Source organism: Sorex araneus, chromosome 6 (genome assembly GCF_027595985.1).
Source record: "Sorex araneus isolate mSorAra2 chromosome 6, mSorAra2.pri, whole genome shotgun sequence".
Lineage (NCBI taxonomy): Eukaryota > Metazoa > Chordata > Mammalia > Eulipotyphla > Soricidae > Sorex > Sorex araneus.
In genome coordinates this window covers 127,175,019-127,200,963 of record NC_073307.1, presented here as the reverse complement: position 1 = coordinate 127,200,963, position 25,945 = coordinate 127,175,019, and the positions used below count along the sequence as shown (strand labels likewise).

General features: G+C 34.4%; 1 protein-coding gene across 1 annotated transcript in view; it reads right to left on the bottom strand.

The window, feature by feature from the left end:
* Positions 1-9,977: 9,977 nt before the first annotated feature.
* The window catches only part of LUZP2 (leucine zipper protein 2), a gene marked incomplete at its 5' end in the record, with an annotated part of 438,731 nt that continues 422,763 nt past the window's right edge, over positions 9,978-25,945 (bottom strand). Inside the window, 2 exons of the mRNA XM_055143679.1 lie at positions 9,978-14,317; positions 15,245-15,328. Of these exons, the coding sequence (XP_054999654.1) occupies positions 14,213-14,317; positions 15,245-15,328 (189 nt within the window). The remainder of the gene's footprint in view (positions 14,318-15,244; positions 15,329-25,945) is intronic.

The following is a 25,945-nucleotide window of genomic DNA, read 5'->3' as shown; positions in this document are numbered from 1 at the left end:
ACCCCGTACTGTCTTTCTGTCCTGTAGCACAGTAGTCCCATTGCTCATCAATTTGCTCAAGCAGGCACCAGTAACATCTCCATTGTGAGACTTCTTAACTGTTTTTAGCATATCGAATACGCCACGGGAAGCTTGCCAGGCTCTGCCATGCTGACGGGATATTCTCAGTAGCTTGCCGGGCTCTCTGAGAGGGACGGAGGAATTGGACGCAGACAGGCCACATGCAAGGCAAACTCGCTACCCGCTGTGCTATCACTCCAGCTACTGTCTCTCTAGTCTCATATAATGTGCTTATTCTCAGAGTTGGTGATAGCAGCCAGATGAAAGCATATGTTGTATTCGAATAAAAGGTTGCATGAATTAAATTTTATTTTAATGAAGGAAATAATTCACTCACTAAAGGGAAGACAATTAGATAGTCAAAAAAAGTTAAAGATAAGAAGATGAAACCAACAGATATGACATGAAAAATATCATCATAATGATTTTTAGCAGTGGTGTAAATGTGACATATAAAATATATATATAATTGCTTCAATAGAAATGAAGATACAACAAAAATGTTTGAAATGTAACAAATAATATTTTTGATTATGGACTAATTTATAAAATATAAAGACCTCTAAAATTGAATAAAAATTAATAATCTAATGGTTTAAAATTGAGCAAAGTGCATGAATATGTATTTAGGGAAGGAGATATCAAAGTGACTAGCTAACATGTAAAATTATACTCAACATGATGAGTTGCTGTTGGAATGCAAATTAACATCACAGTACTGGCAGACCATGAAGTAGCACAGCAGGTAAGGCTGTAACTTGCACTTGACTGAGCAAGTACTTAATTTTTTTAAAATGCTGTGTTTATATGACTTGGGGGTTGGTGGATAATTTATACTTCAACTGCCTTTAGAAAAGTAAATGTGTTGTTGCATTCGGAAGACTCATTAATTTGATAACTCAGATGAATTCTTCAATTAAAGAGATTTATTTTCTTCTTGGTCAGTTTTAAATTTAAAAGAAATGGGCTGGAGTGAGAGTACAGTGGGTAGGGCTTTTTCCTTGCACACAGCCTACCTGGATTCAATCCCTGGCATCCCATATGGTCACCCAAGAACCACAAAAAGTAATTCCTGAGCATCACTGTGTGTTACTCCCCCCAAAATAAAATCAGAACTGATTATAATGACATGTAATATCTAAGCAAATGCATCATGATTATTATATTCACAGATTATTATTAGTCAATAATCTGGTATTATTTTTCAATTTTATATTTAGGAATACTATGATGTATTCCTTTTTGTGAGCTATTTTATGTCCTGTAGTCTATTCAAATTCATTATAATTTCACTTACACAGAATCTCCTGCCCCTGTGCCAGGCTGTCTTCACTGGAGCCTCCTTGAAGGGGGGCAGGTTAAGTTTCCCTCCCTGCCCCAAGCAGATCCCCAGCAGCCGAAAACCTCCAGAACCCAACAACATCCATGCTCAAGGCCAGTCTCCACATGCTCGGATGAGCCTTGCACACTGTCAACCTAGGTTCTATTCCTCCGTCCCTCTCGGAGATCCTGGCAAGCTACTGAGAGTATCTCGCCCGCTTGGCAGAAACTGTCAAACAACCCATGTGTATTCAATATGCCAAAAACAGTAACAACAAGTCTCACAATGGAAACATTACTTGTGCTCGCTCAAGCAAATAGATGAGCAACAGGATGACAGCAACAGTGATATTTATTTATTTATTTTTCCCACATGGCAGAGCCTGGCAAGCTATCTGTGACTTATTTGATATGCCAAAAACAGTAACAACAATGTGCTCTTCATTTTCCTGGAGCAAGCAGATGCCATTGGGCTACTCTAGCAATGTGACAGGGACAAAAGAAGACGGTACTGGCACCTGCTTGAGCAAATCATTGAAGAATGGGGTGACAGTGATACAGTGATACCTATAACAAAAGATACACTAATTAGAATTTATCCTGGTTGTTTTCCCAGTACTTTTGAGAAAGAAATGATTTTCCTAGTATAATTAAGAAGATAAAATTGCTGATAGTTCTTCAACAGTTTTTAAAATTTGCTATGTCTTGCCTGGAAAAATGAGCTAAAAAGGAGAAAAAATTGCAGAAAACTTTATGCGGTCAACAAGAAGAATCTTCACCAAAGTTCCCTCACATTAAGAGTCCCTCACAGCATTATATTTTTTCCTAAATTTTTAAAGTAGCTAACAATACCTAATTCCTTTTTTACAAAACCAATCATTTGAATATCTTTCATTTGTAAACATATACTCTGATGTCAAACACAGTACTGAAAACACATTCTTAAAATATCATGTTTAGGATTTTGTTTGTTTTGTAGTAGACTAAACTAAAAATTGAAGCTTAGACTTAGTGTCTTTGAAACAGAACCTAATTTCTGTTTCAGATCCTTCTTCATGCACAAGTAAGCTTTAATATTCATGTGCTTTTTAAAAAAATAAACTATAAACACAGGATTAGGGAAATCTCTCTCTCTCACACACACACAAATACATACTGAGAGTGAGGAGGTAAGCTAGGGGGACTCAGGTACTCTGAAATTAAAGAATTTACTTTTCTTGTAATTTTTTATTTTTTTTTGCTTTTTGGGTCACACCCGGCAATGCACAGGGGTCACTCCTGGCTCTGAACTCAGGAATTACCCCTGGCGGTGCTCAGGGGACCATAAGGGATGCCGGGAATTGAACCTGGGTTGGCCACGTGCAAGGCAAACGCCCTACCCGCTGTGCTATCACTCCAGCCCCTCCTATAATATTTTTAAGTCACACTTTCAGCAGCTTTAGTGAATAAATGCTTAGGGCTAAGGAGATGGTATAGGAGACAGGGCACGTGTGGCCTATCTTGGTTCAATCTTTTGCATTCCATATATATGGTTCCAAGCACTGCCAGTGTAATTCCTGAATGCAGAGCCAGGAGTAGCCCTTTAGAATTCTGGGTGTGGTTCCAAAAGAAAATAAAACAAAACAAATAACTGTGTAAATTAAATTAATTTCCCTGCAAAACAGCCAATCTGCTTCCAATCCTCAGCACTATGTGAAGTCCCAGAACCCTGACGGAATGATCTCTGAGTGCAGAGCCACAGATAAACACTAAGCATTGAGCATTTCTCGCCATAGCTCCAAAACTAAAATAATAAAAAATAATAACATTGACCTTATAAAATAAATATGTAGCATTAAAATGCATATCTAAAGAAAAGGATCAATATGTGTGTCAAAGAAAATAACCTATAAAGGAAATTGATTGGAAAGGAAAATGAAGAGATATGAAGTCGAATGGCCACACTAGCGGCTGCATGGTTTTGGGTTTCTGTATTTTAGTACTTTAGTAACTAAGTCCAGAGAAATATCTGCCAGAAATTGCATCATTGCAAGCTTGTACCTCTCAGCTACTTTATATTTCACATATATAGTCACATATGAGTGCAATCTTTCTATGTATCTCTTTCTTTCTGACTCATTTCACTCAGCATGATACTTTCCATGTTGCTCCACTTATATGCAAATTGCATGACTTCATGTTTTCTGACAGTTACATAGTATTCCATTGTGTAGATACCTAAACATTTTTAGGGGTGAGAAGTTCACTAGTTAAGTTCACAGGTTAAGTATATTGTAAAAGGAAGCCTCCACCTTATAAGTTAAAGAAAAATGTTTCTTGTGATGTCTATTTATTTAAAGAAGAGCTACTAGTTCAGCATATGTTTCATATGGAAATTGAACGTGTGTTGGAACATTCGTGATTATACTACCAGGACAATCAGTTGGATAGAGAAAAAAGGTTAAGACATCTTTATCAGTTTAGCAGTAAGTAACAGTAAATCATTGATGAATTTCATGAAATTCAGGAGGGAGAATAGGTAAACTATTCTTGACTAATAAGGCATGCAGACAAGACTATTTGTAAGTGCCAAGAGATTTTCAGAACATAAGTGAGAGATTTCCTCATTGTTTTCTAAGAATATAATCGTCAAGCAAATTCATTATAGTCGGTTGATTGTGTCTTTGCTTGTGTAGACTGCTTTTTGAAATATCTCATTAGTCTCCTTTTAAAAAAAGATCACATTAATGGCTAATTTCAATGAGCAAAAGAAATCCAGTGAGGAGGTTCTCTTTCATTACACTGCAAATATGACATTCAACTATGAATTTGATATTCAAGAGGCAGCAGTCAACCAGAGCAGTGAGTACCAACAAATCTAGTATTATTTTATGCAATTTCTAACTTATCTTACCACTCCTGCTTTTACTGCTTGCATGCTATTTTCTTGTCCTTCATAAATATCTGCTACTGTAATGATAGATGTTAACTACTAATTCATGGAATAGGTAGATTAATTTTGGGGACTGGTAATGCTGAAAAATGACACATAATAGTAATTACTTCTTGCTTATAGACAAGTCTTATAAAACATTTGCTTTTGGGTGCTCCAATTTCATATTTTAGGGACAAAATATAATGTATATATCACTGTCACCGTCAACGTCATCCTGTTGCTCATCGATTTGCTCGAGTGGGCACCAGTAACATCTCCATTGTGAGACTTGTTGTTACTGTTTTTGGCATATCAAATACTCCTCGGGTACCTTGCCAAGCTCTGCTGTGTGGGTGAGATATTCTCGGTAGCTTGCTGGGCTCTCTCCAAGTGGGACAAAGGGATCAAACCGGGGTCAGCTGCGTGCAAGGCAACGCCCTACCCGCTGTGCTATCACTCCAGTCCTACAATGCATATAAGCGATGCAAAATAAATCCATGGGACATTATGATGTGATGTCTTGAATATTTTAGTATAGCTTTTGCATAACAAATATAGAAACTAAATTACTATTATATAGTATTATATAAAGAATTATAAAATTAGCTCCTAATTAGATTCTCATCCTTGTATGGTGATGGGCATAAATAAATGTCAACTTCCCTTTTGTGAACAGAGAAGTGTCATTTTCATGGATTTATTTTCAGGCCTTTATGAACTGCAGTGCCTGAATTTTTAATTCATAGGTTTGTGACAACAGAGAGATTACAGATGCCTCTTACCTGACTTCTCTGAAAACTCAAGTCATTACAGGTGTCAGTGACTTCCCAGGATTATTCCCACCACTTATCAACATTATGGAAATTATTCACTCTAACTTATATAAATGATGTGTCAGTGATTTAAAGGCACACACATATATGTATGTTCATGTGTGTGGGGGGGGGGGGGGGCTGGATCGATAACACAGTGGTTGGGCATTTGCCTTTCACGTGGCCGACCCGAGTTCGATTCCTCCGCCCCTCTTGGAGAGCCCGGCAAGCTACCGAGAGTATTGAGCCTGCGCGGCAGAGCCTGGCAAGCTACCTGTGGGGTATTGGATATGCCAAAAACAGTAACAATAAGTCTCTCAATGAGAGATGTTACTGGTGCCTGCTCAAACAAATCGATGAGCAACGGGATGTGTGTGTGTGTATATATATATATATATAAATATATATATATTTATATATATATTATATATATATAAAACTTAAGTGCCTAGAATAAACACAGTAAGTGAATAAAAGATTAGAAGTTAGTTCCTAACAGGCTTCTGTTTCAATGCACAAGGTTTACCTTCATTTTTAATCCAACATAGTGATTAAATTATTGGGTTGCTTTTTTATAGCCTATCAAATGCAGGCTGAAATTACTTTGAAGAACCATCTGTAGCAACTTATAATCAATGTTAAATTTTTACAACTTCAATTAAAAATGCGTAAGTAAATGCCTTTTTCAGTGCTACAATTTTCAAGTTTCAAAACTCACAGGCTGTATCGATAGCATAGCCGGTAGGGAGTTTGCATTACACACGGCTGACCTGGGTTTGATTCCTCCGTCCCTCTCAGAGAGCCTGGCAAGCTACCAAGAGTATCCGGCCTGCATGGCAGATCCTGGCAAGCTACTCGTGGCATATTCAATATGCCAAAAATAGTAATAACAAGTCTCACAATGGAGACGTTACTAGTGCCCACTCGAGCAAATCCATGAACAACAGGACTACAGTGTTACAGTGTTTCAAAACTCAATTCTTACAGAATTACTATAATATGTACATATTAATTAAAGTATAATTTTGAATTATTACTTGTCTCTATTCAGTTAAACCTGGAATGACATTTATAGCATATAAACTAAATATTAGGCATTTTCAAACTACATTTTCAGGTCCTATCACACTTAATGCCTCACTTAATTCTGACATAGCCCTCAATCATAACATAGTCAAATTCTAATGAATAGATTTTTCAGTGACTTTTAAAGTGACTTTAAATGTATTTTTCTTAAATTGCAAAATCGTGTTATATACAAAACATAGAATATGTTAACAATTCTGTAGTAAAAAATATTTGTGTTGCATAAAAGATAATAGAAGAATTGTTTTAATATGGGTATCACTCAAAAAGCTAGAAACTGAATTCCTTGTGGTCCAGTATTATCACTTCTGGGAATATATGTTGAAGGCCATCTGCACTTCTATGCTCATTGCAGCACTATTCACAATAGAGAGAATCTGGAAAAAACCTCAGTACCTGGGAACAGATGACTGGTTAAAGAAACTATGGTGTATCTACACAATATATTACTACGCAGCTGGTAGGAAAAAGAAGAGTTGGCCTCTCTTTGTAGCAACGGAGCTTGGCTTAGAGTAACAACATTGAGGTCAAACAGCCGGGATTTGAATCTAGTTCTGCCATTTAGAAGGCTGTGATCTCGAATTTATTTATTGACTCAGCTTTGTGCCCTTAGGTATACAATAATTAATATTTGATTAGAACGTGCATGAGGTATTACACAAGTTGTTGGATAATTTAAGAATTCTATTACGCTTTCACTATTATCATTAGTAGTGCTACTAGGATTATTTAGTATGTATTATAAGTGTATGGAGAATTTGCAGGGGAGCAGTGAGAGAGGCAGTTAAATGGTAAGGGATGTGATCAAGTTTGAAATAGCCAGAAGCTAGATCTTAAAGGGCTTTGTGATTCTTGGTGAATAATAACGGAAAAGTTAAGACTAAGGCATTGAATGTGATTTGCATTTCAATCTTTCATTCTCCAATTTATTAAAGATTTAAGTTAGTATATTGACTCGAAGAAAGTAAAAGTACCTTTTGGAATTCTTGCAGCTTGCAACGGAGGCAAAAATATAACTTCACTAAATTCAAATCCAGCCATTTTCCCTAATCTCTGTAGGCAGAAAGGGCCTGAGGCCAGCTCTATAATATATTTAAGAAATGGTCCAAGTTCAGGTACCTTAATGATCTACCCACTAGCAAAATCCTTATAAATTGTCACATTATAATCTTTCTGCATCCATCAGCAATGGTCAATTTATTATTTTAGTCACTTCTTTTACAGTGTGTAGACAAACTTCTAACTAATTTATTTCTCTCCCTAATCTTTCTTTCTGTGATTCTGGCTATATTTTTTGCTTCTTATTATATGTGACATCTAAAAGTTTCTCCAATATCTACTCCAATATCTAAAATCAATTGCTAAGTTAAAGAATAAATACTCTTATCCTGAAAGAAAAAAATAAAACCACACTTCCAACAGTTTAAATTACACAAAATTAATACATGCAATTGCCTCCCAAAAGGTGTATTCCTATGGAGATCCTGCCATAATAATCTTGTATCACTTGTCATTTGTCATCCTGTTGATCTTTGATTTGCTCGAGAAGGTGCCAGTAACGTCTCCATTTGTCCCTGTGTTATATATGTTATGTATGTATGTTATGACTGATGACATAATAATCTATGTGACTACAAATTACATAACTGCTCTTATCATGATTGTTACTATTATCAGTCACCAGTGACCATGTGTAATAATTTAACACATATAAATAGAAAGATGAAACAAAAATATTGCCTAATCAAGACAGTGACATTGCCCGAGAGGTTTATGGCTCTGTAAGATGTTGACCAGAAATGTGAAGATAAGCAATTTTGTTTCTCTACTACCTGAAAATCTCCAAGTATTTGGAACATGGTGAATACATTTTCTCTTATGAAGAATTTATATGTATTATGTAAACAAAAGCTTAAACCAGGGAAAATTCATAATCAGTAGATTACATATGGAAGAAAATGGGGAAGTTCTGTGAAGTAAAGAATAGCAATGATAAAAGTTTGCGTAACATTCCACAAGTTTACATTCTATTTCACAATTTATCCTTCAGAGTTCTGAGCTCCATTACAGGAAAGTCTATTTCAGTAATTTCCTGGTGTATCCAGGGAATCTTTTTAATGACAACGTGAGGTTACATATGCAAAGTCATGTACAGGACATGAGTATTAAATCTACATATGTAGAGAAATATCATTTTATTTATCTAGGACCATCTGCTTCTCAATATCTCTCAATATTTCTTGGTATTTTTGTGTTACTTTTATTGAACAGTTCATTCTGTAAGACTATCCAATATAAAACAGAGTGGAGAAAAACATTGCCCACAGAAGGTTATTCTTTCGCACTTTTCTTGGTGGAGATATTGCTCATGAACATATGTTTATTAGGCAGTAAGCTTCAAAACTCTTTCACTTATTCCAGGAAACTCAAGACATACTTACTATTTCTAGGCAAAATAAATTAATAGGATCATCTTAAAATTTCTTTTTTTGCAGGTTATGAACCAAACTCTGCTTTCAATAGAATTAAATACTTTTGGCCTGGGCATTCATAAATTATTTTTATAATAAAATAATATAGAAGATACCTGTTTGGAAAATTTACACAATTAATTATTCTCTATACTTAATTGACCTTATCTTTAAGGAATTATAAAAAGATGACCATGTTCTCACCTGATGATGCTTTCATATTTTGAACATCTCTAACTGACATTCTTGTCTTTTTAATTCAACTTTTAAGAATGTTTAGTGTTTAAGAATACTTCTTTATATCTGTTAATACCAATGCACATAATTTATCAATAATACAAATTTAGTATAGTTTTTCCATGGAAGGCTTCTCTTGGCCAAAATACATTTACACAACCTTCTCAGTGGTTTGCTCTACAGAAAACCAGGGTGGTTCTTTATAGAAATTATACATTTATTTGCCTGTGTCTTTATTAGTGGTTATCTTTATTTAAATTACAAGATCTATGAAAGCAGGACAGTGGCCTTTGCAAAAGAAGCAGCATATTGAAATGATTATACAAATGGTTCTAAAAATCCCTGAAACCCTCATTTATAGCAGCGTGGTATGAGATATTCAAGAGGATTTTTTCTACCAAAACGTCCTCATTTAGGTGATATAAGTAAACATTGGTATTGGTCTTATGATTTTTTTTTCACATAGGATGAAAATTTAAACAGAGGTTAACCCATATTTAGCAGATATTAGGTATGAAAAAACACCACTTAATTATTATATACTCAAGAAAAAATGGAGTGTGTAAAGTGTAACAGACACACTTTAAAATCTCAATGAATATTTATTTGTAGAATGACTAAATGGTCAATAATCTGAAATGAGAAGGGACCACAGAGATTATGATGCTAAGTGATTTTAAATAATTTTAAACTACAATCTATCCTGAATTGTGTGCAAATTATATGAAATAATTGATATTCCACTTGATGTTAAGTGTTTGTAAAATCCACTGCAGTCTTTTTATTTATTTTGACATTAATTGCCTCCTCAGCAATCTATAAAAGAGTAAAAAGGAAACTATCTGATTAAAATGTTAATAGTATAGAAAATCATTGTGACCTCAACAAAAAGACAAAAAACTAACTAAAACATAAAGAGTGAAAACAGGACAAAGAGAATGAGAGAGGTGGGTAGGGAAAATGAGAGGAAGAGAAAGAGACTAAAACTGGTACAGTATGATATCAATTGTATGTATGCAAGTCCAAGTGGACATGTAAATGCTAGATTACATTTAAAATACAGGTATTCCATGCAGATTGTATTAGTAACATTGACCTTTATTTAAAAATTCATTCAGGAGTATCAGTCTGATCTGATAAAACCCATAGCCACAGGTCTACATATACAACTTTTAGATATAAAGACAAAGGAAAAATAGACTAAACCAAAACAAAGTCAAAGCATAACATTCATTTTTTTCCCTAAATAACCACATTTAAAAATACTCTATTATCATTTTAAAGAATTTTTGTTTCTTCAACTACTACCCTTATTGTTTCAGGTTTTGAATTACTTATTTAAAAAATACTTGAGCAAATTCTATGACACAGCTAGTTTAAGCATCTGATCTTCATTTATAAAGTAAAAGACAAAAATATCTTCCCTCATAGGACTCCAATTAATAACACTCCAAATTAGATAAAATAAACACTTCTGGGCATCAGCAAAGTAACTGAAAAATACGCACAAAACTATCTGAAGAAATATTTGAATCAGATTGACAGAAATGGGTACAATTTTGAATATTAATATTTGCTTTTTGACTAGTTCATTGTAATCTTGGAAAGAAACATTGTGCAAAACTAGGCCATTTCTCAGTACCTTTGAAACATAAATTAATCCATTTAAATACATGGTTTGCACTAATTTATAAATGTACTCAGACCTAAGAAAACAGCCTCCTTAGAAAAGAAGTAATGTTTTGTATATCCTCTTGTTTTCGGTCAGCTAACTCTACACACCATAGTACCATTATTTATGTCTCTGCTATATTAGTGCTAAGCTAAGTTCCTGAGTTATAAAACTAATACATTCCATCATAGCAAAGTTTAAGGGTATTGTTATATCCAGCAATCCACCTTTTTACTCTAAAACAGCAAACATCTATTAAAATATAACTGAACTGAATTTCACTTGCAATATGCTATATATTTTGAAACAGAATTGTGTTGAAATAACAATTCAATGTATGTTAAGTATCTGTTTAAATAATAAGGAATGTAGCTATCCCTCTTGTATATTCATTTTCAGAGATTATCACAAATTTTTTTTATTTAGATGAGTTATGAAATTACTAACTTTTCTTCTGAATATATTGGCATTGGCCAGCTACAGTCAGGACTCATTTAGGTAATTACCTCTAAAAATTTCTATGTCAGAGTAGATATGTATCATTGACTAGAACTCTAAGAAAATGAGAAGTACATTTTTTGTTATTTCTGGTTATGCTCATGCTAAAATAAGGGAAAAATAAGTTTGCTTTCCATCTAAATTGATGAATACTCTTAAAAGCATAAGAAGTCTTTCAAAGTTTACACTTAAAGTTATTTTATCATCAAGATTTGGTCTGCTAACTTTAATATTTATTTTTCATATTAGAATAGCTAATCTATGAATGTCAGTTCCTTGACTCAAATTTTTTACTTTTATTTTTGGTATGGGTTTTGACCACTAAGCAGTGCTCAGGGCTAACTCCTGGTTCTCCACTCAAGGGTCAATCCTGGCAGGCTTGGTAGAGCATATGGGTAGTTAGAAGACCAAACCTAGGTCAGCTTCATATAAGGCAAGCACCTCACATGCTATACTATCACTCTGGGCAAAGATTATATTGCTATTAATTAAAAGAAAAATAAATGTTATATATATTATCAACACAATTCATAGTATAAGCAAAATATTTTAAATATCTATTTTTTCTTAAAATAATCAAAAGGCTAAGAAAAAGAAAATTAATATGTTAAAAACATAGAAACACTAAATAATAATGCCATGATTAAAATAAGGGAAACTTTCAGAGTACTTCTTAAAATACTGATAAAGTTCTCCTGCTGAAAATTCATAAATGTGTTAAAACAATGTAAAGAAAGAACTAATATCATCAGAATTAATTTATTTGTGGATAATTAAATAATATATCCAATTTAAACACACTTCATCATTCAAATAATGATGAGGACCAAATTGATTATATATTATACATTATAAGGGATATTAGAAGATAAAGTAATTTTATATGAAATCCCTCAGATTTCATTTATTTTTCTTTTACCAAATTCTAATAATTTAATGTGTTATTCTGTAGAATTTTCAGAAAATATCTATCTGATTCTCTATTCGTTCCAATGGCCATTTTCTAAATACTATTCTACAGTGAAATGAAGACAGATGGTCAACAAGATCCATGTTCAAGAAGATTCGTTGAAGTATATGTGGTAATGGGGAAGTGAAACTATATTTAGACTAAATATCTGTATTCTTTAACTGAATTATCTACTTTGTTTTTAGTAACCATTAAGATGGTGATCATTATTGTATATGGTGGAAAAAAGACACTCAAAGAGACTCGTGAATATAGCCATATACCTCTTCATTGAATTAAATTGTATTGTGATGTAGGATAGGGTGTCCGTAGAAATTCAAATCCTTGGTCATTTTTTATAAATTTTTGTCAATTACAACTGGAAATACTATGGGTTTTCCTTTGATTATTTTTCCTTCTTAGATGCCTGTAATCTGAAATGGCCTCTTCTGATAAATACCACTGAACTACTCTGCCAACTGAATATATAAAATACTACATTTTAAAAAGCAAACTATTGGGGGGGGGGCTGGAGTGATAGTACAGCAGATAGGGCCTTTGCCTTGCATGAGGCCGACCGAGGTTCGATTCCCAGCATCCCACATGGTCCCCTGAGCACCACCAGGAGTAATTCCTGATTGCAAAGTTAGGAGTTGCCCCTGTGCATCACTGGGTATGACCCCAAAAACTAAAATATGTTTTATTTTCTTGATATCTATGACTTATCATCTCCCCAAAAACAGTAAGCATAATTTCAATGATTGATGTTCACTATATCTGGATTTTAAGTATTTCATTTTTTCCATACTTAACACATTTTTAATACTGCTGGCAATGTTCAGGTGCTACTTTTGGATCTTTGCTCAAAAATTATCCCTAGCAATGCTCAGGGGACCATATGTGGTGCAGGGGATTGAATCTCTGTTGGCCACATGCAAGTTCTCTACACTCTGCACTATGCCTCCAGCCCATTTAATACACTTTAAAATTAAATATTTTAAGATAGCCTACCATGGCACATTGCTTCAATATACTAGCAAGCATATTCCTTATATAAAACTGATGGTTCTATTTATAGTCTGCACTTGTAAAGTATGTCTGACCTGTAGAAGTGGACGCATTCTGTTAAAGTGATATAACAGGACAATTTAACCCATGTTAAATTGAGTCTTTAAGTTGGTTGATGTACCCATATCATCAACTGGTAATAATTTAAGTGTCAATTTCTTTTGTTATGAGCTACATTCAGAACATTTATATTTGTATGTAGACTAACTCCAATTTGCAAAGATTTTCAAACCACTGGTATGTTTTAATAACCTATATTATTTAAAAAATACAAATCTAGGAATTCTAATTTACATGGCTTCTTTATTTTTTATCAAAACCCCATTTTAAAATGTTTATTACGTACTTGCATATTTATATCTACTCATCACACATCCTATTGCCCTGTTTCATTCTAAAAATAATGTAGAGCATTCCAAATGATATGATTCCTACCTTGAAATAATTCTAGCAAACAACTAGAAGGCATGTTTTCTATAATGCCAAGAACGCTAATCATTTGTTGCAGAAATCCTTAAGTCACATAGGTGCTTTATCATCTCATACTAAGCATATTCAATAAATTTTTAACTTACTAACTCCTTAACAGAATTGCCTTGGCATTATTTAGGCATGGTTAACAATAATTATTAAAATAGCAATAAACACCTCAAATAATATATGCATGTCAGTACAGATGCCAACATTGAAGAAAGTTATTCCAGTTATCTAGTGCAGACCAAATCTTGATATGCATTTAATTGGGTTACTAAAAATGCTGTGTCTACACTTTTATGCATCAGCTTATTTTTTAAAAAACAGATCAGAAAAGTACCATGTCTTCAATTAGCCAATAGAATTAAATTATAATTTCTTTGAGTTCGAAAGAGACCAATTTATTATACTAGGCAATTCACTGATGACAATGACTGCTTATGACTGTGCATATCCATTTAATTAGGTTATTGCTTAAATATAATAATTAGCCAGTCATCCGTTGGAAAATTTATAGACTACTTTATAAAGTTACATAAAATTGTGAAAAAGTTGCATGCTTTAAAAACTCAGTATTTCCATCAAGCCTGTGGTCTAGAAAGAGTATGAAGACAATAGCAAATGAATGTTTTAGACATAGTTTCTTGGAATTTACAGTATTTTCTCTTCTCTAGCTGTCGTTCCTTCAAAGCTGGTCAATTGTTTTTCCAGGTTTGTGTTTTCCTCACAACCAGTACAAGGCTTTATATGAAGTTCCTGTAATACGATACAAATATCACAGTTAGAAAAGTAAAATCAATATAAACTTACACATATGCATGTATGCATTCATGTAAATGTGAAAATTAAAATCCTAAAAGAATAGAAATGCAATTACATATATAAATACATACAAATTACTACCTAAGTAAATAATGTTAATGTTTCTGATTTATCAAAAGCATATAAAATATATTTATCTTTAATTAGAAATATATTTCAAAAACCTCTTTTAGGGAACTGACCAAAGAATTCAACTCTAATCATTCTTTTCCAACAGGTCATGGATTATGAATGACATAAACCCTAAGAATTGCTATAATTTAGTTATTTTAATTTCTTTTAGGGCCGCACCTGGCAATGTTCAGAGGTTACTCCTGGTTCCGTACTAAGGAATTACTCCTGGCAGTGCTCAGGTGACCAAGCGGCATGTTGAGGATTGTCCTTGGGTGAGCTGAGTGCAAAGCAAGTGACCTACTGCCTCTACTGTTTCTTCTGTTCCCTAATCTAATATTTCTGATGATACAAAGTAGAAAACAAAGTTGGCAAGTAAACTGCAACATTTTCTATCATTTGGCTTTGAAAGTCAGTATATAACTTTTCTACATTCTCTAGCTCAACAGAATCTTTTTATATTACCATAAGAAATATATGCACTGTAGTTTTCCATTCTTTTACATTACAGAGATTATTTAGAATTACTCCTCCCTTACTCTTGTTTTTCCTCATGACCTTAACAAAATCAAAAGCTTAGCTGCATGCACAGTGGTTATGAAAGAGCCAGAGCCACTAGGTAAATAAAGTCAGCTTGCATTAGTAAAACAAAGTCAGCCTGCATAATAGAGACATATTACTGAATACAATTGATTGCATAAGTGCTTTCTGATATAACAACAACCAATAGTCAGAGAAAAGCATAAATACCTGCATCTGCATGGTAATGTTATTTTGCAAAGCATCATTCCTTGGGATAGAGTCTTGAACAGTCATTGAACAGTCCCTGCCCTCCTGTAAATGCAGTAGTTTCATAACAGTCAGTAAACTGAAATTCAACAAAAATTCCTCCACTTTGATACAAGGTAAAAGGAGAGTGAGATTCAAAGCACACATCAAACATTTATGGGTGTATGGAGGACCTTATCAGTGCTCACAAAATCGATGCTAGCAAAAACATTTGTTGAGGTTCAACAAAACTCAATTTCAATACACAGCACTTCCTTTTTTACATCTAAAGTGATGTAAAAAAGCCATACTGTAATGTACGCATATTTAAAAGCTTTACATTTATTAATGATCACTGTATCTGCTTTAAGTGATTCAATGATATGAATATCAATCTGTTAAGAAATATGCTAAATTATTAAAATATATTAAAATATAAAATATACTAACATAATAGATTGGCTATTAAATTAAATTATTAAAATATAACTATATTAAAGAGATATATAACTATATTAAAGAGATACTGATCTATATTTTACCAAGTAGAAATCTTTATGTTACTTACTAACATCAATAGATGTTGATGTCAAAACATGTCTTTGCAATGTTTCCGGTACCTTGAGTGTTCCTTCCATTTCATCAGGGTTAAGACACTGAGTTTTTTTCCTTCCTTCTTTAACACCATCTCCTCTCCCTTCTTAACTTCGTTTATTACCTCTTTACCCCCCTCACAGTCAGGAACTACACCTGGCAGTGCACAGGTATTTGTGTGTGGTGCCTTCGATGGAGCAGGTGTTGACTGTGTGCAAGAGAAGCACCCAGCCCACTGTATGCAAGGAAAGCACCCAACCCACTGTATTATCCCTCTGGCCGCATTATTTCTTCCTTTTTATTTCCTACCTATCACTTTTTGTTATTGACTCTCATTCTTCCTTCCTCCTTTCTTTTTATTACCTTACCTTTGCTTTAGATATATTTCATTAGTAGCTAGAAAAGATCACTTGATATAAGAATAGGCATTTTGGGTGGTTTTTCTTTAATATCAGTATTTTGACAGAAAACCTAGCTGTGTCATTGAATGAACTGGTGTCTTTGTGCTCCAACTGGAGAAAGAAAAAAAGCTTAATTTCAATTCTAGAATTTTAAATTTCTATAATTAGATAACTACCAAAGAGATTGCTTAGGAGATATAACCAACGGCAATTCAAAATTTAGAATGAAGTTGCTTATTCATGTATCTCCCCCTTTGTCATGCTATTAATTGAACATATGCTATTTTACTTGATTATTTTGTGCCTATAGTATGACATACTAATTAATAAAAACTTTATTCATTGCGTCATCAGAAAACCAGTTACTGTTTCCTCTCTAACATACCATAATTCCCATCACCATATAGATACATAGTATCCTGTCTTAAAGTATAAAGCAATGAGAATATTTTATTTTATATGTACATATAAAATAATAGGCTTCTTACTAGCTCCTAAATCCCAGGTATATGTTTACCAACTAACACATGGACAGATATAATCTCTGAATTAAGAATCAATAAAGAAGTTGGCTATAAAAATATTTAAGATACAACTTAACTAAATTCATGACTTTTTAATATCATCATATTTATATGTATTTCATAGGGGCTTCCAAATGATACAGAAATATACCCTACTCTTATCTCTTTTAAATACAACTTTTTAAAATTGATTTATTTCAATGATTTAATGAACATGCACAAAGTATTTTATATATTATCTATTAAATAAATTGTTCCTTATTAGGGTTTTTTGTTACTTGTTTTGCTTTCTTTGGATCACATCCAGTGGTGTTCAGGGTTTACATCTGGCTATGATCAAGGATCATTCCTGGTGGGGCTCAGGGAACTTTATGGGGTGTCTGGGATCAAACACAAGTCACACATAATACAGAAAATGCCTAACATACTATATCATCTCTCCAGTCCCAATTGTTTACTTTATTGACTTAAATTATATTTGGAATCTAAAATTTCTCTGAAATATATATTTTTAATTTTTATAATAGAGCTTACCTTACATTTTTATATTTATGGTTATATTTTATATTACATTTTGGTTGCACTCAGTTTTTGGGAAATGAATTAAAATAATGGTGTGGTATCAAGCTCAAAATGCATGATCAAGATGATATAGAAATCAAACAAGATTACAATAGTTGCCCAAAAATGAAATTCATAAACCATATAAATTGAAGACAGAGAACATTCTTGTAAACACTAAATATTTGTATACATTTATTTATTTTTGTTTTGTTTTGTTTGGGACTTCACCTGGTGGTTCTCAGAGACTGATTCTGCCTCAGTTCTCAGGGATCACTCCCTGCTGTGCTCAGAGAACTCTGAGGAAGCAGGGTTTAACTGAAACAAAATTTCCTGTATGCAAATCATGTTTGTTTTGATACTTTAATACTTTTGATACTGGTCCTTTGAATCATTGTCCTGGCCCTAAATTATAAAGTCATTATCATCTTCTTTAAGAGCAGTTTTCTAAAGTTATTCTTCTCGGAGATAATTGAACAATCTCTTACAATTTTGGTCATGATGATATATTTACATGATTACATAAAAAATATTACTGAAAAGCAATAACTGTTGGTGGATCAAAATTCAGCCAAAAATGGGGCTTTCATTTCCAAACATCACTTCACCAAATAAAATACAGAGTGAGATTTGAAATGTACTACTTCATAGTGCATGAAAAGTCTCTCAGTGAATATATTATAGTCAATATATTATAGTCCTTTCTTAAATCAATTTGAACCCTACAGATTTTATCTGGGTACAGAGAATTTCAGTAGGGGTCATTGTCATGAAGTAGAGGCTCTTATGATTTGCGTGGAGTATGTTAATGCATGAATGCTAACATGGCTGACTGTTTGAGACAAGTCTTTGAACAGCAGAAAATGAAAATTTCCCAATTCCAATATTAAAGACAATATTACATAGCTAGATGACAACATAGATACTTTATGTTGTTTTGTTTTGATACTTTAATCTTATAAAGTATCCCCTGGTGGTGTGTAATCCCATCAATGGCTAACATCCAGAGACTATCAAACCAAGCTCCCGGAAGCAACATTTTATAGTCTAGTTCTCCTTCTGGGAGAACCTGGCAAGCTACTGAGAGTTTCCTGTCCACATGGGAGAGCCTGGCAAAATCCCTGTGACGTATTCATATGCCAAAACCAGTAAAAATGATCGCTTTCATTCTGACCCTGAAAGAGCCTCCAATGCAGCACTGTTGGGAAGAACGAGTAAAGAGAGGTTTCTAAAATCTCTGGGCTAGGATGAATGGAGACATTACTGAGATAGTTCGAGAAAATCAATGGTCAATGGGATGATGATGATGATGATGATGATGATGATGATGATGATGATGATGATGATGAATCTTAAACATCCCATTTTCTCTCCATGCCTTTAAAGGCATTGTTTTGTGAGGCAGATTAATATGTTTAAGTTTCCTGTAGAGACAACTGGTATAAGGAGACTATAATCATGATATACTGATATTGTACATCATATAAATTTTACAGGCATTCAGTCAAAGAGAAAACTAGTGGAATTTTAATCATAGGATTCTCTCACTCTTCTTGCAAATATCACTGATTGCCACAAATTTCAATAAATCATCTATTATAGAAAGCAAGTAGAGTTTAATTTAGCTCCAATATTGCACTATAAAGCAAATTTTGCCTGGCGTTTAAAAGTTGTTAGGACATAAGGCCCAAAAGGGGAAAGAGAACAAGAGAGAGAAAGAGAGAGAGACAGACAGACAGAGAGAGAGACAGAGACAGAGACAGAAAAAGAGGAAGAGGAAAGAGAGAGAGACAGAGAAACAAAGAATTGGAGAGACAAGAGAGAGACATACAGAGACAGAGAGAGACGGAGAGACAGAGAGATAGACAGAGAAAAAGAGACAGAGAGAAACAGAGAGAGAGAGAGAGAGAGGAAAAGTGCATGCTAGAATGGCAGGGGGTGGGAAAGGGTGGCAGGGCAGGAAGAAAACTGGGACCATTGGTGGTGGGAAAAGTACACTGGTGAAAGCATGGGAGTTGGAACATTATTTGTCTGAAATCCAATCATGAGCAACTTTGTAAATGTGCATATCACTGTGACTCAAATAAAATAATAAATAAATGGAAAAAATAAAATAAAAGTGGTTTGAAGTCATATAGGCTTTTGTGATTTAGTATCACAATTGGAGATTTCTCTTTATTCTCTCAGATTTCTCTTTATTCTCTCTCTGTTTACTGGCTAAAAAAATGTGTCTAATTCCTTTTATTGTGGTGGGTCTGGGCAACACCCATATTTGCTCAGGACTTACTTCTGGCTCTGTGCTCAGCATTATTCTATAAGGTGCTCAAGATTCTGTGGTGCAGGGAATTGAACACAGGTCACCTGCATGCAAAACAAATCACCCTACCCATACTACTATCACTCTCCACTGAACTATAACTTCAGTCCTTAAATGTATCTAACTATTCAGAGTTAATTTTGAGTTAAATAAGTGAATGCATATAAAAAGTACTTAGAATGACTCACAAATATTAAAAATTCTTTCTGCTCTCTTGTCATTAGGCATTAATAGTGGCAAAAAATTTATTACCGTTGTTATTGACTGAAAACTTGCATTTATGGTAAATTGGCATTAACATTATAAATCTTAAGTGCCTGTAATTTATTTTATTTTCTTTTAAATTTTTATTTATTTATTTATTTATTTATTTATTTATATTTTTTAATGAACCACATGAGGTACAGTTACAGACTTACAAATTTTCGTGCTTACGTTTCAGTTATACAATGATTGAGTACCCATCCCTCCACCAGTGTCCATTGCCCACCACCAATTTCCCCAGTATCCCTCCCACTACCATCACCCCACCCAGCCCCTACCCCTGCTTCTTTGGCAGGCACATTCCTCTTACTCTCTCTCCTTTAGGGTATTGTGGTCTGCAATGCAGGTATTAATTGGCCATCATGTTCTGTTTATAGTCTACTTTCAGCACACAACCCCCTATCCCAGACAGGTCCTCCAAGCATCCTTTACTTGGTGGTTCCTTCTATATCTGAGCTGCCTTTTCCCCCAGCATGTGAGGCCACCTTCCAAGCAGTGGAGCAAAATTCCTGGTCCTTATCTCTACCATCCTTGGGTGTTAGTCTCCCATTCTGTTACTTTATATTCCACAAATGGATGCAATCCTTCTATGTCTGTCTCTCTCTTTCTGACTCATTTCACTTAACATGATACTCTCCATGTTAATCCCCTTATATGCAAATTTCACAACTTCATCTTTTCTAACAGCTGCATTGTATTCCAATGTGTAGATGTACCAAAGTTTCTTTAGCCAGTCATCTGTTCTTGGGAACTTGGGTATTTTCCAGTTTCTGGCTATTGTAAAAGGTGCTGCAGTGAACATACAAGTGCAGATGTCATTTCTACTGTATTTTTTTTAATTTCTGGGATATATTCCCAGAAGTTGTATTGCTCTATCAAATGGGAGCTCAATTTCTAATTTTTTGAGAAACATCCATACTGTTTTCCAAATGGGCTGAATAAATTGTCATTCCCACCAGCAATCAAGGAGCGTCCCTTTCTCCCCACATCCATGCCAATACCGGTTGCTTTTGTTCTTTCAGATGTGGGCCAGTCTCTGTTGTGTGAGGTGATATCTCATTGTTGTTTTGATCTGCATCTCCCTGATGATAAGTGATGTAGAGCATTTTTTTCTTGTGCCTTTTTGCCATTCAGATTTCTTCTTTGAGAAAGTTTCTGGTTCATTTCATCGCCCCATTTTCTGATACAGTTGGATTTTTTTCTTGTAGAAGTCTCTTGACCCCATGCCTGGCTGTCTTCTCTGGGGCCCCTCAGAAGGGTGGGCTTACATTTCCCTCTCCACCCCGAGCAGAGGTTCCGTGGCTGAAGACCTCCGAAGCCTAGCCACAGCCATGCTCACAGCCCCTCTCCACATGTTTGGATGCACCTCACACCCTCACACATGAAGGAACTGGCCTCACACATGAAGGAATCCAGGTGTGTGGGAACTGGGGCTGAGATATCCAAGCCTGCTCAGATCGGGACTGGGCTTCTTACACCCAGATTCCCCATCTTCCAGTACCTAGGAGGTCACACCCAGGGACTGTCCTTAGTGCCCAGTAATCCCACCAACATCCAAGACCCAGAGACTTTAAAACCAAGCTCCTGGAAGACTTTAAAACCAAGCTCCTTTGTAGCTGCACAACATCTTATGGCCTAGTTCTCCCTCTGGGAGAACCTGGCAAGCTACCAAGAGTTTCCTGCCCACATGGGAGAGCCTCACAAACTCCCCATGGCATATTCATATGCCAAAACCAGTAACAATGATGGGTCTCATTCCCCCGACCCTGAAAGAGCCTCCAATGTGGCACCATTGGGAAGGACGAGTAAAGAGGGGGCTTCTAGGGCTAGGGCAAATGGAGATGTTACTGAGACTGCTTGAGAAATTTGACAATCAATGGGATGATGATGATGATGATGATGATGATGAAGAAGAAGAAGAAGAAGATGAGAATTCAACCAGTGCCTTCTATATCCTTGATATAACCCCTTTTCAGATGGTTATTGGGTGAATATAATTTCTCATTCTGTAGCTTGACTTTGTATTCTGGTCACTGTATCTTTTGAGGTACAGAAGCTTCTTAGTTTAAGATAGTCCCATTTGTTTATCTCTGTTTCCACTTGCTTGGACAGTGGTGTGTCATCTTTGAAGATACCTTTAGCTTCCACGTCATGGGGAGTTTTGCCTACCTTGTCTTCAATGTACCTAATGAATTCTGGTCTGATGTTGATTCAATCCATTTTGAACTGACTTTTGTGAATGATGTTAGGTAGAGTTCTGAGCCCACTTTTTTGCATGTAATAAACTGTCCAGTTTTTCCAGCACCGTATTTAGAGAGGCTTTCCTTGCTCCCATATTTCTTGCTCCCTTATCAAAGGTTAGATGATCATATATTTGAGTGTTTGTGTAAGGGTATTCCACCTTGTTCCATAGGTCTGTGGCTCTGTCTTTGTTCCAGTACCATGCTGTTTTAATTATTACCACTTTGTAGTAGAGTTTGAGATTAAAGAAGGTGATTAGGGAAGGCCTCCCATTTTCTTTTTCCCAGAATTGCTTTAGCTATTCGTGAGGGTTTGTTGTTCCATATGAATTTCAAGAGTGTTTGATCCATTTCTTTGAAGAATGTTATGGGTATTCTTATAGGGATCACATTGAATCTACATAATGCTTTGGGAATTATTGCCATTTTGACAATGTTAATTCCCCCAATCCATGAGTAGGGGATATGTTTCCATTTCCTCATGTCCTCTTTTACTTCGTGATGTAGGATTTTGTAGTTTCTTTTGTACAGGTCCTTTACTTCCTTAGTTAAACTGATTACAAGGTATTTGATCTTCTGAGGCATGATTGTGAACGGGATTGATTTTTTTCATGTCACTTTCTTCTCTATCATTATTTGCATATAGGAAAGCCATGGGATTTGGTGTATTTATTTTATAGCCTGCGATTTTACAATACAAGTCTATTCTTTCTAGGAGTTTCTTAGTAGAGGCTCTGGGTTTCTCTGGGTTTCTGTAAATTCAGTGTCATATTATTTCCAAATAGTGAGTGCTTGATTTCTTCCTTTCCTATATGGGTGCCTTTAATATCTTTTTCTTGTCTAACTGCTATTGCAAGAAGTACCTGCAATTTAAAGGGTTATGTGATTCCTACAGATAGAGGAGGGAAGAGAAAGAGAAGATATAGTAGAAGAAAAAAATAAACAGAATACAGAGCTGACTTTAGTACAAAAGCATTTTGTACTAATAATTTTTTTAGCACTACAGATAAAATTACTAAAATTTCAAAATTTTTCTTTGAGAATTAAAATAATACAAAATAGTGTTTATATATTAAAAACCTTATCCTAACTATGAATTTCATTTATACTGATAAGGAATTAATATAGTATTAAAAGAATGAGTTTACATTTTAGGGATATTGCTTTTAAGAAAACATAATGATAATCATTAAAATAAATTCTTGCCCTAAAGATAAGAGGTATAAACCATTATAGAAAAATGGGGTAATTAGGATAGGAATGTCAAATAAAATTGCCCCAATAGGTTAGGGAAAATTTTATATAAAATAATAATGGTAAATTTTGCTTTTACCACTGAACTTCCTGGTTTGTTTTTCGAATTTGCATAAATGAAATCTCAACAAATGAGTTCCTTTACATCCTTAAACTGCCAGAAAACTTAAAGTCAAATTGAGTGCCCAAGAATTGCTTTATACTTTAAACACCATTCTTTTACACAGTTCCTCTTCTCAACCAGTTATTCTTTTTTTCATGTATACATTACATTTTATTACAAACATCTTATATATCTCACACAGAACATAACATTCCTTATTCATAACAGTCAATACAAAATAAATTATTTTGGTTCTGCTTTGGGGTCAGGTTTTGGGGTTCGGTATGGAGACATCCGACATATGGTTGTGGGAAGGTGTAATGGTGATGGAATTGGTGTTCAAATATTAAACGTAATCAAATATTGTGAACGATTTTATAAAAATAAGATAAAAAAATAAACAAAAAATAACAATGATTCCATTGTCTGGCTTCTGAAGTCCTCCATAACTGTACAGACCTGAGTTCCCTCTAAGAAGCTGGAGAAACACAGCATCTTATCCCAACAGATCTAATTCCATTCTGTGTCTTTGCTGATTACTCCACATGTGTTCAATTCCCCAATGTCTCCGGTGATCTCTTATCAATATATCTGCTATATTTTATTTTATTTTATTTGTGAATCAGCATGAGACAAAGTTACAGACTTACAGGTTTTCATGCTTATGTTTCAGTCATACAATGATCGAGTGCCCATCCCTCCACCAGTGCCCATTTTCCACCACCAATGGTTCCAGTATCCCTCCCACCACCCCTACCCTGTCCCCTTCACCCCACCCTGCCTCTGTGGCAAGGCATTCCCATTTGCTCACTCTCTCTTTTTTCAACCGATTGTTCTTTTAGAATTGAAATTAAACTTAAAAAAACATGATGAAGAAATTATACCACAATTTCATTACAAATAATGAAACTCACAGTCTAGTTTTAAAAAAATCTAAAGACAAATAATATGATACTGAATATATTAGTAAATAAATTAATAACAGGTCATATAAAAGGAAGTATCACAGAGCAATGTGTTCTGAAGTAAGTGCTTTTTTGTCTAAGGACATTCTTAACAACTGAGAGCACAAACATTATCATCAGTCAGATAGCGTAATTAACTTCTACTTCTAGTACAATTATCATTTATACAAGGAAGATGCATGTAAGCTTTAGAGCCATAAATCACCTGAAATTAGGAACAGTAATATCTCTCATAGATATTCTCCAGATACTAAACACATAATATCACTATTTTTATGAAATATTTTACATGCATAAGAAATACTTGTTAATTTTTCCTGGTACTAAGACAAAATATTCCTCTTCCAGTACATTGTTTTTGGCTTTATAGATCTTCACTATGAAGTGTGTTGTAAAAGTAAAATATGTATTATGAGATAAATCAGGAAATAATTTATAGCCATTTTCACATTCACCATGGACTAGAAGTTTTAGTCAACAACATGCAGTAAAATGCTGAAGTTGACAGGAAGGACAAAGGACAAAGTGAGTGTATGAATTTCATTATAATTTATTTTTTCATAAGATACCTTGTGCTAATCTCAATGGATTTCTGTTAAAACAATTTATAAGGTCACAATTTTTTTGTGAAGAAAAATTTTAAGTCTAAGAAATATGATTCATGGCTTAGCAATAGCACAGTGGGTTGGCCGCGCACATTTCCCTTGTGCGTGGCCAACCCGGGTTTAATTCCTAGCATCATATATGGTCCCCTGAGCACCAAGTAATTCCTTAGTGCATGAGCCAGGAGTAACCCCTGTGCAATGCCAAGTGTGACCCAAAAAGCATATCATATATATATATGATTCATACAATATGGTCTTTATTAATGGGTTCAGTATCCTTACGTGGTCATTACCACAAAGGAAAAGTATATGTAGACTTTGGTAGGCGGGTAAGGGTGCTAAGGTCAGCTGTGATTAGAACTACTAAGAGAGAGCCACAGTGCGGATAGTTCATGGAAGAACATTTAGATCAAGCAGTGACTTTTATGCTTGATTTAGTTGCACAAATGCACTGATACCATACAACTCTACAGCAACTTGATTTCTTCAGAGAAAAACTTTTGGCTAATGTATTGTTTGATAGAATCTGTAGATATCAATAAGCTGGATTCTAAACCTGTCATTTCATGTAATACTTGCTCAAAGAAGATAGAAACAAACAAGCAAACAAACAAACAAAGCCTTGTTTAAGTGAAGAGTTTAGAACCCAAGTCAAGTTTAAAAGCTGACTTTAGTCATTCATTCTGGAGATGTACGGAATGAAAGAAGTTGGTACTTAGCTAAATTTGCTAGATGTTAAATTTAAGCTCATACATTTGGAGTTGAAGTTACAGATATTATTTTATGAGTTCTTATGAGAACTTATTTTATGAGATAAAATTTTCTTTTTAACAGAGAACTTATTTTATCATAGAA